Source organism: Aspergillus fischeri, genomic scaffold (genome assembly GCF_000149645.3).
Source record: "Aspergillus fischeri NRRL 181 1099437636264 genomic scaffold, whole genome shotgun sequence".
Taxonomy (NCBI): Eukaryota; Fungi; Ascomycota; class Eurotiomycetes; order Eurotiales; family Aspergillaceae; genus Aspergillus; species Aspergillus fischeri.
The window spans coordinates 2393912-2406127 of NW_001509762.1; the positions used below are offsets into that span (position 1 = coordinate 2393912).

A 12216-nucleotide genomic window follows, 5' to 3' on the forward strand; every position below is an offset into this window, starting at 1 on the left:
CGAGTGCTGCATTTACCGACAGCGACCCTTATGACTGCATTCTTCCAGATTAAGAGCATATTCCATATACTCGGAGCCCTCCCTTCCCCAATCATAGCCAAACAAGCCCACGACCACATAGATTCCGTACGTCCGGTGATGAGATCGCGTGGCTGACCGGCCAGGAATGCTACCCCGCAAACTTGACTTTGGATTCATGGCTTCTCAGGGTTACAGAAGCTCGTTGTCGGCATAAGTTGCAACATGGTGTACGGCATATGCGGTTCTGCAGGTTGACTAGGCACTGTTTCGTCTTTGTTGTGCCCCGCCATCCCCACCATGAGGCTCGAAAATGTAGACGAAATATGCTTTTCACATCATTAAAGTAATGACGACATCTGATCATTTCGATGAATATCGGCAATCATGTTAATGGAGACAAATGACCTTTGTTTGAGGTGTTCTGCTCTCGCGTCCCTCAACCCTCTTAGGGTCCAATCGGGGCTATCCGAATCATTCTAAGAATGATATTTTCTCAAGCTTCTGGTATCAATCAAGTCATGCACAGATCGCACATCAAGCTTTAAGCTTCTCTTCTCCCGGATGATGCCGTCGTTTGACTCTAATGTTCCCGTGGCCTTTGCTGAAACCCGATCGATTTCAGTTTCTGACTGGAACGTCTCCTTCATCTGTCTGGGCGCCAAAATAAATCCGCCCATTGGGACTGCCCTAAGCATTTGAGACAGGACACTTAATCCCCAAAAGAGCGTCTTGACAAGATTCGTGTGATACCGTTGCAATCATTGGCCTCATGATGAGACGCTGCTACGGTCCTGAGGTTTGTTTTCAGGCCAATGAACAACTTAGAACGAAATATCAGAGATCTTTGCAGAGCACACTGCAACCGTAATATGGACCTTCACAATGGCCAGTGAGAGTTGACTTTGACATTCTTGTTGTGAATACAAAAAGGCCATTCCTTCAGGCGTCTCTGCTCTCAGAACATGTTGACAAACTAGCACACTGCCAAATCTGGCTTCTTCGAAACACTCCTTCCTTTTGGCTTGTTGCAATCATTTAGCTTATTAAGTTCGTTCTCTTCTACACTATCATGGTCGGTTATATCCACGATGAAGCACTCGTTTGCTTTGCTGCATTTGTTCTCAAGTAGAGGCTAATTGTCTGCAGATGATGCTTCTCAAATCACTCTCCTTTGCCCTCGCTGGGCTGTCGGCATTGGCAACTGCCATTCCGATGCCAAAGCCCTTTTCATCTGATATTTCTACCGAGGCCAGTGCTACTGACAGACTTGTGTTCTGTCATTTTATGGTAAGTCAAGAACCTGTCTAGGTTGAGTCCGGAGCAAGTGACTGACCTTTGACTTCACTTTAGATCGGCATCACAAGCAACCGGCAGAGCGCCGCGGACTACGACGATGACATGCAACGTGCCAAAGCATTGGGAATAGATGCATTCGCTTTGAACATTGGCGTGGATCCGTACACTGATACGCAGCTCAATTTTGCCTACGAATCTGCCGCAAGAAATGACATGAAAGTCTTCATCTCATTTGATTTCAATTGGTACAATACTGGACAAGCCACTGCCGTGGGACAGAAGATCAGACAATATGCCAGTCTACCTGCACAGCTCAAGGTAGATGGTAAGGTCTTTGCGTCCTCATTTGCCGGTGATGGCCTCGATATCCCTGCCTTGAACTCCGCTGCTGGCACCGAAGTGTTCTTCGCGCCGAATTTCCATCCAGGAGTGGGAGACTTCAATGCTATCCAAGGTGCACTTAATTGGATGGCTTGGCCTAACAATGACAACAACAAAGCGCCGACCCCAGGTCATAACGTGAGCGTTGCAGAAGGCGACAGTAAATACATCGCGGCCCTAAATGGAAAGCCGTATATTGCACGTGAGTCTTCGAAGCTCCCGACCTTTGACTATGGCTCACAGAAAATCAGCTGTCTCCGGTTGGTTCTCAACCCATTTCGGCGGCGAGGTTCCCTATAGCAAGAATTGGGTCTTTCCTTCAGATCTTCTCTGGTATGACAGATGGCAAGAGGTCCTGAATCTCGGGCCACGGTTCGTTGAGATAGTCACCTGGAATGACTACGGAGAGTCCCACTACATCGGACCATTGTCCTCGCCTCACACAGATGACGGAGCCTCCAAATGGGTGATGGATATGTAGGTTATTGCAACCCTTGTCGCCAGGTATAGCGCTGACCGCTTCTTCAAGGCCGCACAATGGATGGCTGGAAATGTCCAAACCTTTCATTGCTGCTTACAAGGCCGGCGAAAAGTCCGCCAACAATTACATCACCGAAGACAAGTTGATCTACTGGTATAGACCAACTCCTAAAGACATCAATTGCGACTCAACGGACACTACCATGCAGGGAAATCCAAACAACTCAAGCGGAAACTTCTTCCGCGGACGACCAAACGGGTACGAGACAATGAGCGATGAGGTGTTTGTTGTCTCATTGCTCAAGTCACCCGCTACTGTTCAGGTGACCTCAGGGAGTAGCAGCAAGACATTCCAAGCACAGGCCGGTGCCAGTGCCTTTTCAGCACCTATGGGCGTCGGCAAACAGCAGTTTTCACTCCTGCGCAATGGGCAAACCGTCATGTCCGACACGAGCCTGAAAGACATTGTCGACAGCTGCATCTGCGGCATCTACAACTTTAATGCCTATGTGGGCACCGTGCCACCGGAGAAAACCATTGACAAACTCCAATCAGCGGGACTGTCAATGCTGTATCAGGGACTGACAGTGCCATGTCCGACTAACACTCTAGGACTTACTAGCCCTACCGCCACCGCTCAGTAGGCATGCAACTCTCAGAGTTCCATACTTTCGTTTCCTTTGTGCCAGACAAGTCGTCGGGTCGTTCATTACAAGGGAGGGTAGGGCTCAGTCGTTACTTTTTGTTGACTTTGCTGGCCAAATGCTTGCATTAAATATCGCTCATTTGCATGGACTAAGGGATCTGCAGGGAGGAATTCGTCATTCGCTTATGAAGTGCAACTCATGACCATGATACCACGAACAGTTATTGATTTGAAATCAAATGCTGGCATTGTGAAAAAGACCTGTTCCCTCCTCTTTCTCGGAATCCCTCAGTAGTAGTCGTAGGACTCGGGTACTGTTAGCAACTACTCTGTAAGACTCATGGATTTTACTCCCAACACAGACAAAAATCGTAAGACTATATTGAACTGTTGATTGGGCCTTAAAGGAGTATGGATATGGTCTGTGGATATAGACTGTAGACAAATGCGCCTCTCAAGTTCCCAGCACTAATAGGATGTAATCAGTGTGTCAAGTATATTGAACTGCTATTTACTACATCGGGATATCTACCAAATCGGAAATCATCGGGTGTTGCTCCTGCCGAGAACCACCGATAAAGACTTTGGTAGACTACTCGGAGACTCTCAAAAGGGTCTTATCAGTGAATCATCGCGTTATCTCCCCCTTCCTTTATTTAGATCCAATGCCCCTTTTATCCATTCTATACTTCTTCACCGACACTTCATCTTATTCTGATCTTCAATTCCTCTACTTGCACTATGAGACCTTCAGTTTTTGATCCTGACCACATTGTCTCGACCGCTGCTCCTGACGCGCTTACTATCGGTTTCCCCCCACCCACCAGCCACATATGACCCGACATTCGGACATCGCGTGATTCATTCCTCCTTTTATCCAAACATCTTCTGCGCTGGCTACACGCGTCTGAAAAGCTCACAGCAAAGGGCCAAATTGCTCAAAGTATACCTGCTATCATTATCCTATTTTGAATCCATGGAGCCCATCGTGGTCTGCTGAGATGCCGTGCGGGGTTGAGCTGAGCTAGATTGGCGGTGACGAGAGCGTTGGTCCATTTAACTTCGACGAGGTATATATTGGTATTTTGAGTGTCGATCCAGTCATGGCGAGGATCAAGCAGGGGGTTTTCTCCTGGGAGGATGTGCTGGCCCAGCGGTATCAAAGTAAGTCGAGAAGTATCCCCTGTAGCCTGGATCCATAGTTGCAAATCCCACCTCATACGAGATGTATCTCAAAATCCAAAGCAGCCTCATGCAATGCATGACTGACTAAGCTGATCCAGGCAACAAGCCAGCAGCCCTACCCAGATCCAGAAGGCACAGTGCCATCTCCGGACGAAGCCAGTCCCAGAAGCAGACGGACACACGGCTAGAATGGACATTCCAGCCCGACTGCTCGCTACTGATGAAACTCGCGCCTGAGTTGCGCCTCCTCATCTGGGAGATGGTCTTAGGTGAGATGCGTATTCATATCATCCAGCGGCCGAACCGCCGGATGGGTCACATCGTATGTTCGCTTGCCGAGACCTGCGATATCTGTCGCGGTGATATTCCGCAGTTGGCCAAAGACGGAGCGGACAGGCGAAAGACTCAACTGCTGTCTCTCGCGTTGACCTGTAAACTGATGTAAGTAACCTCCTTCCTGGAAGACGACGGTGCCGTGTCGTTCCCTTCCTCGTTGCCAGATTCATCTGATTTGAAACATTAGCTATTGCGAATCCATCCACCTGTTGTACACGCTCAACATCTTTGAGTTTAGCAATACTTGGTCCCTAACCTATCTCCGTCCAACCATCCCCGCCGACTTCTGGGACTGCATTCGTGCAGTCGAACTGCGCTGGGCGTTCCCAGGCCACTGGCTCCCCAGTAAAGATCCGGTCAAGACGGTCTATTTCTCCGCTGGACGCCAGCAGTGGGTCGAGACCTGCCGCGCCCTGACGCGGATGAAGGGCTTGCAGTCGTTCACGCTACAGCTGATGGGTAACTGGTTCTGCGAACCGGTGGAGAAGATCCCTGTGTTTCTAGAGCCACTGAGGGAGCTGAGCCTGAAGAACAGGTGGAAACTGCAGTTGCCCCGGCAGCCGTACTATGTCAAGGAGATTCGGAATATTGACGGAGATCTGCGCCAGAGGGGCATTGACTGTTCCGTTCGAGCTGCGTGATGTACGGAGGCCTTCCCGTTACTGATCTGTGTTGACTAACGGCAATATTCAAGATGGATTCTAAGCTTGGAAACAGAGTATTTCAGTAGATCATGTATTTTGACATTGCATTGCTTGGAAGAGCCCAGCTCCATATACTCCGAGAACATATACCTCCCGATTCCACTCGACCCAACTTCCTATCAACCTTCACAGCGAGGAGGTACATATCTTTATAATACTGTGACCGAACACAATATCTATCTTTCCCACCCTCTCTTCCCATACTAACCTTAAGGAGTCCTAGCCAAACAAACCAAATCAAGCTAGCCGCCAGTCGGCCCTCGGATCCGAGACACCGCCGACCTTAGTCAGTTACACCAACAGACCCAAACCAAACCCACCACTCACAAACGCCTAAAGCACAGCACCCACCTGACCTGAAAAGCCAAAGCACCCCGAAGCGGTTAGCCACCCGCAGATCACCCCCTTCTCGCCTACAAAAAAGTATATTTATAGATCTTTGGCTGGACCCTCCGGGGCTGGGCCGGCCCCCAATCGCGGGGAGGGGCGTCATTGAACTCTGTGCTGGGAAACTGGAAATGGGCGGATAAATGGTTCCATTGGAGGAGTGTAAACTGCAAATCGCAATTAAACTGGTATGGGTCAGACAGGGTCTTCCCTGCTGACTGCTCAGGAACATGGAAAGTAGATGCTTCTGATTGCATGATTTCGCAGCATGTCTTAGACTTGGGGTCGGTTTGTGTGGTTTTCATTGGATGGGTTGTGGCCTTTGTGCCCTGAGTTCGGAGTTGAAGATTTCTGCTCTTGCGACTGCAAGCATGGTCGAGACCTGATCCTGTATGTTGGGCTTGGATTCGTCCTTCAGACAATGCTCGTCCCACTTGTCTACGAAGATCAAGTAAATGTCAACTAGACTGATTGGAAAAGTTTGAGGGTATCAACTGGCTGAATTGTCCAACTATTAAATTTTTTAAATATTTTGATGTAACATAGAAGAGTTTAGTTGACATTATGGGGCATAGATATCTGAGATCGCCAGGAGTCAGATCAATTCGCAAAAAGGCAATGACGCTTCATCTATAGATGACATGCTCATCGTTGAGCATAATCACCAATGCAAAGCATATCTCCAGAGCGGTGGTATCGCTTCCGTGTCTCATGGCATAGACTGGCAATTGCAAATCTTGCGTACACGCTTGACCCAAACATAGAGGGAGAGTCGAAAAGAAAATCAAGAGTGTCAAGAGAAAGAAGGAAGAAAGGGAAAGGAAAAGAAAGAAAGAAAGTAAAAAGATGTGAACGATTATAGTAGAAATTAAATGTATAATCATGCCAATCTTGCAAACATGCAAGAGCCGAGTTCAAAGGTTATGCTGATCATCGAGAGTGCTAATTCCCAAACACCTTAATCATATCCAAATAAGAAAGTGTCGCAAAGTGAATAGTGGATAAGTGATAGCAGCCTTCCGGACGGAAGGAGCTTTGCAGTAGATAGGAAAGGAAGTGGAGAGTCCTTGACTTGGTGTGATACACCATTGAGAATTGGCAATGACTGCCAGGAAAGTAAGCGCAAAAGGTCATGTGGTGATGGAATGTTCATTCACACATTAGTTCGCAGGCGTTGGATGGAGGTGCCGCCGGTGTTCGCGATATGTTGAGATTCTGGACGATGAACAACAAAACGGAAAAGGATGACGGTGTATCGACAAGATCGACACTTAGGACTCATAGGAATATCGGCGTCCTGCGGATATGCTTTTGATGAGCGGCCTAACCTTCCTTCCTACCCGTAGGAAATCCTATGGTAGGCGGTGAACCTCATGCGCATATCGTATGTACCTCGACTGCTGCTCATCTAAACAGTTCCGTTCAGACGAAGCGTCGCATTAGTCGCCGGAGACACGGAATGAACTTTGAAGTTACGTCAGCATGGTGCGAGATGAGCGCCAGCTGCGGTGTCCCTGGAGACGGTCGTAACCGCATGAGGTGAGGTGGATGTGTATAGCCGACCCGTGCTTAAATGTTACCGGCCGTCCTGGGATCGATCAGGGCCAGACTGGCCGGGACCCATCTGTCGAGTAGCAACCCAGTCTACCGGAGCGTCCTGCATTGAAGCAGGTGTCTTTTGCTCGTCAGGCCGACCACTGGTCTGTTGCCGAGGGATAAGGTTGTTGATCTCCGCGGCCAGTGCGGAAGCCATGTAGGCACGGAGTTCCTTTTCTTCGCGCTCATCCTCTTTCATAAGTCGTCTTTGATCCGTCTTCGACATACTCTCCCGTCGCTTTTTCCTGATCTCATGGATGACCCAGACGAGGACCTCCTCTGGCACACGATTTCGCGGAGCGCCATGCTTGACCGGGCTTCGCACATACCGTCTTGTCACATCTGTCGCACCGTCGATGGAGAAGGCAATGCAGTAGGATAACTTTCGACCCCAGCCTGAGAAATATGGTCAGTCAGCATGCTACAACAGTGTAGCTTGATATCGAAGATTTCCTACCTTCAGTGTAAAGGCGTGGCTGATCCCAAGCCCCTTCGCACGCATCTACGTGCACCCAACGCCTTTGATGCTCTGAGTAGACCTCGGTCCAGACGTAATCCTCCGAGTTCCATACCCATCGTACCCGACCACCCAGCGCTCTGCAAAACATACTGAAACAGTTGGCCCATTCACCCACACGCCCTCTTCTGCTCTGTAACAATTGCCAGACGTCAGAATATCGCGGAAATCGCTCGTATGCGCCACACGTCGATTCAGAGCAGCGGTATAGTTCGACCCGTGTTGCACCACGCGCTGTTTCATCTGGCGTCGGGGGAGTCATGCCCTGAGCGATTGTAGGCATCAAGCATCGAGAGCAAGGGGGATTGTTGACGAATTGGAAGAAAGAGTGTTTGAACCACCTATCCAAATGTCTACTGTTAGTTCAAAGCCATCAAGTAAAAACCGGTCCCAGCAGGAACGAACCGAAGTAGAGCCCTAATAACGCAGTCTTGATAGCCCCACTCAGGCTTCCCCCCTACGCTAGCGGCCTGAGCCTGCATGATCTGGCTCTCTTCCTCCGCCTCGGAGTAGAGGCGATCGAGTGGGATAAGAGAAAGAGCTTCGTCGAGGAGGCCGGGGTTTTCATATTTTGTCGGAGTGACAGATAGAACGTGCAGGAGATTTCGGAACTTCAATGATTGTTGATCTCGAGGGGGTGAGGGAACGACTGGAAGGTTTCTCAAAGACGACGACGCTGGCAATTGATGCTGTTGTTGTTGTTGTTGCTGCGATGGTGACTGGGACGATGGGTAATGGGCACCGATCGGAGGAGGTGGTGGCGCCCGCGAGGGATGTGGTGGTGTGTGGTATGACTGAGCGGGAGACGGCGATTGTGTGCGAGATCGGCTTCTCGATTGTTCCTGAAGTAAATTGAACCTCTTTGTCCGCATCAGTTGCTCGAACGCACGAGTCAATTCGGTCGCATCGTAAACGTCCGTTGTTGGCGCCCGCCGAGTGTGCTGTTGTCTGCCGTCCGCCATGCTGGTAGGGGGTCGACTACACCAGCGATCGATTGATTTGTGCCTCCAGGTTGTATTAAGAACCGATGAACCCTTTTCTGAGATGCTGACGAGGCCTGCCTTCTAAGTCACTCAAGACAAAAGTCAGTAAAGTTGGCTGCGTGGTAGTTTGTTGATTTCAAGGTAGAGTGAGTTGGTAGGTGACGATGGTCGCACAGCCCAGCCAAGCGTGGCGACCGCTTGGCGGTGGTTAAGCAGCAAACTGGGCAATCCTTAAGGACAGTAGATGGGAAGTCAAAAGGATGATGATGAGTTACCTTTTCTCGTTAATTAATGAAAAGTGAAGAAGATAGCGATCAGTAGCAGGCAAGTAAGATTTGTATAGGGTGTCGAAGATGGTCAGGCGTGTTGGTAGGGGAGATGAAAGGGTCAGTGAGGTTCAGGTTAGGTTAGCAAGCAACAAGCAACAGAATCATCAGAAGGAGTAGGTAGGCAGACTAGACTAGATAATAGTAGTGTGGTATTATTAAGGTGGGAAAGTATGATTTTCTCAAGTCCTGAATCATTTATTGGGGCCGTCCTTTTTTCTTTTCCATTTTTTCTTTTTTTTCCAGCTTTTTTTCCCATTTCCACGCCAGCAGTCTTGAGCAGTGAGGGCGAAGCGTCGTCAGCCTTGGACTCCTCCCCCAATCACGGCCCCGCGAGCGCACCGCAAGCCGCGTGTGTCCCGCCCCGAAACAGTTAACCGTACCATGGCCAAGACAGTTTGGGCTTGTCCGCAACGACTGCTGATTCCCCTTCCACGCACGACGATTGGGGTTATGCAGACAGACATACGTGTACCCTCATGCTGGGTGTCAGTTCTTCCTTCCGTCTAGGGGTCTGGGGAATCATTCTACATCGGCTCATTGGACGATACCATGGCGGTGATCCCAGGCCACTGTCACCATGTCATTTCTCCTTGCCATAAGTTAGGATTCATAAATCGGATATTTTAACCTTCAATTGCTGTTCCATCGTTCCTGATGCTCCACAGATTACCAAAGATTGACCCATCAACGCCCAACACCTCTTGGGTTGAACAGATTACGAGTTCATGATTGATGGTCTCCACTACCGTCTTCATGACCAGCAGGCTGCATCTAGATAACTACTACAAAGGCCGTGTTCGCTGGTTCGGATCAGTCTGCTGATAAAGAGACTCCGGTTTTCTCTCCACCTGCTGATGACTCTCTGTACGTCTTGGCTCCAACTGCTTCGATCTACCTTTCTGCTTCGCAAGCCTGCATAGTCAACCTCTAGCCTGGAGGAGTTACCTCTACTCCGTATGGAAGACAGGCATCTGGTTCCTTAGAGTCGTCATCTTCAACACCATATCAGAGGAATGCCAAGCTTCCTACCTCCCATCCACGCAATGGTACCCGTACGTGGGATATTCGCTGTCGAATTTGACGTCGACTAGCCTGTCTTACGCGGCTCTCCGATCAACAAATTACGGAGTAAAATATCACCATTTCATGCTTGGGATGCGCAACTTCCGTACCATGCACCGGCCAGCCATAGACCTTACGCGCAAATATGCTTCAACAGCATCGGCCATGAGAAGTTGCGAATAAGAATTTTCTGAAGCATCAGGGACAGCTCCAGAAGGCATACAACATTCGACAAGACGAGAAAATACCCCTTCAGTAGATGTAGCGGGTTGGACCGACTGCGGGCCCGACCCAGGCTCTGGCTCTTTGGAGCTGACGAATCGAGGCGTATTGATCATGTGCTGCACTCCCATGAACACCGTCCAAGCATCTGGCGCAAGAGTACGCGGCGACGCGCCTATGCGCCATCAGTCGTGAGTCTACTTGGATAGGAGAAGACCCTGGCAGTCACACAAGCGTAATTGTACCGCGGAATAGTCAATGGCCGATGTTGATCATGGAGATCCTGATTTGGATCGGTGTTTTAGGATTCCGGGGTTTCTGGGAGAAGGTCCAAGTTCAGGGCGCCTGTTTTCTATGACTAGATTTTATACTCGAAAATAATACGGTGGCGTGGAAATGCATATGTCTAAATTCCCTTGTAAAGCAGCAGTCCATCAAGAGAACGATAGTGTTGTTGACCTGTAGGATACAGCCTATGTAAATATACATTACTATTGTCATACAGGTTAGAGACAATCCCGTAGCCCTGTAGAAACTTTCAGGCTACGGAATACGAATCCACACGCGGCCTACGTGCACAGGGCACAACTGATGAGTTTGCCATCCCCACTCTGACAGCAGTTCATGTTTATTTGCAGAGCGAAAGGATATGCGCACTCACCAGGTCCGCAAATCATGCCTTATTGCCACATCATACCGAAGATCGAAAAATATAGACCGGTATGTGCCCAGGCCCAGGAGTCAAGCGCAAACTACATAGTTAGCATCGGACGTAGGTATGATTTCATTTTCGATCTTTTTCAATACAGTCCCTGAGACCCTGAACAACCCACGGAGCAGGGCACCCTTCCCAGCACCTTCCCAGCACCTCGGGGAATAAAAACAGAACAGAAGAGCCTGGACACAGCACCGGGCGTTACAGGATTACCGCATCCTATCCCTAGGAGGGAGAACTTGGTGGCGGAGACGCGCAAGCGTCCGTCTTGGCATTAGACAAGATCCGACTAGTGTGGCGCGTAGGATCCACCCAGCTAAACCGGTTTCTGATTTCGACCGCATGACAGTCAGAAATTCTAACTTCTCGACTCTCAGAGCCCTAGACCCTGAGCTAGGGGGCTTGGCAAATGCCTCTGTCCTGGTCTGGGTCACTCTGGGACAGTCTGGCTTTTTGCATGCAGACCTTGCGAACTTCCAGGTTCTCATGATTTTGGGCGATCTTGGAACGTCTCGAGAGGAATGACCGAGGGCGCCATCAAAGTAGAGTCTAGACTTCATGGTAGTAATTTTCTGAGGAGTTGGAGGTACAGCATGGAGTACAAAGGACAATAATAATAGCTGGTCCTGCAGTCGACACCAACTAACGCATAGAAGCAAGCCCGAAACAGCCAATAAAAATGCACCGCCCTTGTTTGAGAAAATATACACGGGTACCTAGTAAGGCAGCCTGTACCGTCGTATGAGGCTCCGGACTTCCCAACTCCCGACTGGCTTACTGCGCCAGGACTACTAAGCCACTAGTACTAGTCCCAGAGAGCGAGCCAGACCGATAAGCCACGATACTTGAGTGGCTCATGTTTGAAAGCTGAGGATACAATTGGAGGAGGCTTTACATACCTGACGTCGATCACAGTAACTTGTCCCATAATCAAAGCAGGAAAATCAGTACACAGCAGATAGATATTGTTGAATTACGATTGCAACGATCGGTCTGTCGGTTCGGGCTGGACTTATTTCCAAGATGCGGGGTAGAGGAGTTGGGTGTTTTTGATATGCTTAGATTCCTGGAAAATGTCTGGCATAGTCATTATGATCTCATGCTCTATCCCTAGTCCTAGTATGCATCTAGGGTTGCCTAAGGCAGGATTCATGCCAATGCTAATGACATCGAGGGATCTTCAGCATGACTTCACTGTGACTTCGAGCATTTATGTCTCGAGTTGATGGAGCCCTGAATTTACACAATTGAAGAGAAGACCTCAAAAGAAAAGTTGCTTCGTGTCTCGTTGCCTATTATCGCTATTATTCTATTTACCTATTGTTTGGTCATCGCTATGCATTGTGCAAGGACAGT

General features: G+C 49.3%; 3 protein-coding genes across 3 annotated transcripts, besides 1 other annotated feature; 2 read left to right on the forward strand and 1 right to left on the reverse strand.

Annotated features, from left to right (window-relative positions):
• Nucleotides 1–1167: 1167 nt before the first annotated feature.
• NFIA_080790 (glycoside hydrolase family 71 protein) lies at nt 1168–2822 on the forward strand (the record flags this gene model as incomplete). Its single annotated transcript, XM_001260031.1, has 4 exons — nt 1168–1308; nt 1372–1900; nt 1950–2175; nt 2228–2822. The coding sequence occupies 4 exons, from the start codon at nt 1168–1170 to the stop codon at nt 2820–2822; spliced, it is 1491 nt and encodes a 496-aa protein (XP_001260032.1).
• A 1105-nt stretch (nt 2823–3927) lies between these two features.
• Nucleotides 3928–4986, forward strand: NFIA_080800 (uncharacterized protein; the record flags this gene model as incomplete). Its single annotated transcript, XM_001260032.1, has 3 exons — nt 3928–3988; nt 4108–4450; nt 4533–4986. 3 exons carry the CDS (start codon nt 3928–3930, stop codon nt 4984–4986), a joined length of 858 nt encoding a protein of 285 aa, XP_001260033.1.
• A 2026-nt stretch (nt 4987–7012) lies between these two features.
• On the reverse strand, nt 7013–8511 carry png1 (peptide-N4-(N-acetyl-beta-glucosaminyl)asparagine amidase; the record flags this gene model as incomplete). The annotated part of the gene is made up of 3 exons (XM_001260033.1): nt 7013–7428; nt 7490–7890; nt 7955–8511. The coding sequence occupies 3 exons, from the start codon at nt 8509–8511 to the stop codon at nt 7013–7015; spliced, it is 1374 nt and encodes a 457-aa protein (XP_001260034.1).
• Nucleotides 8512–10990: 2479 nt separating this feature from the next.
• Nucleotides 10991–11014: a microsatellite.
• Nucleotides 11015–12216: the final 1202 nt, after the last annotated feature.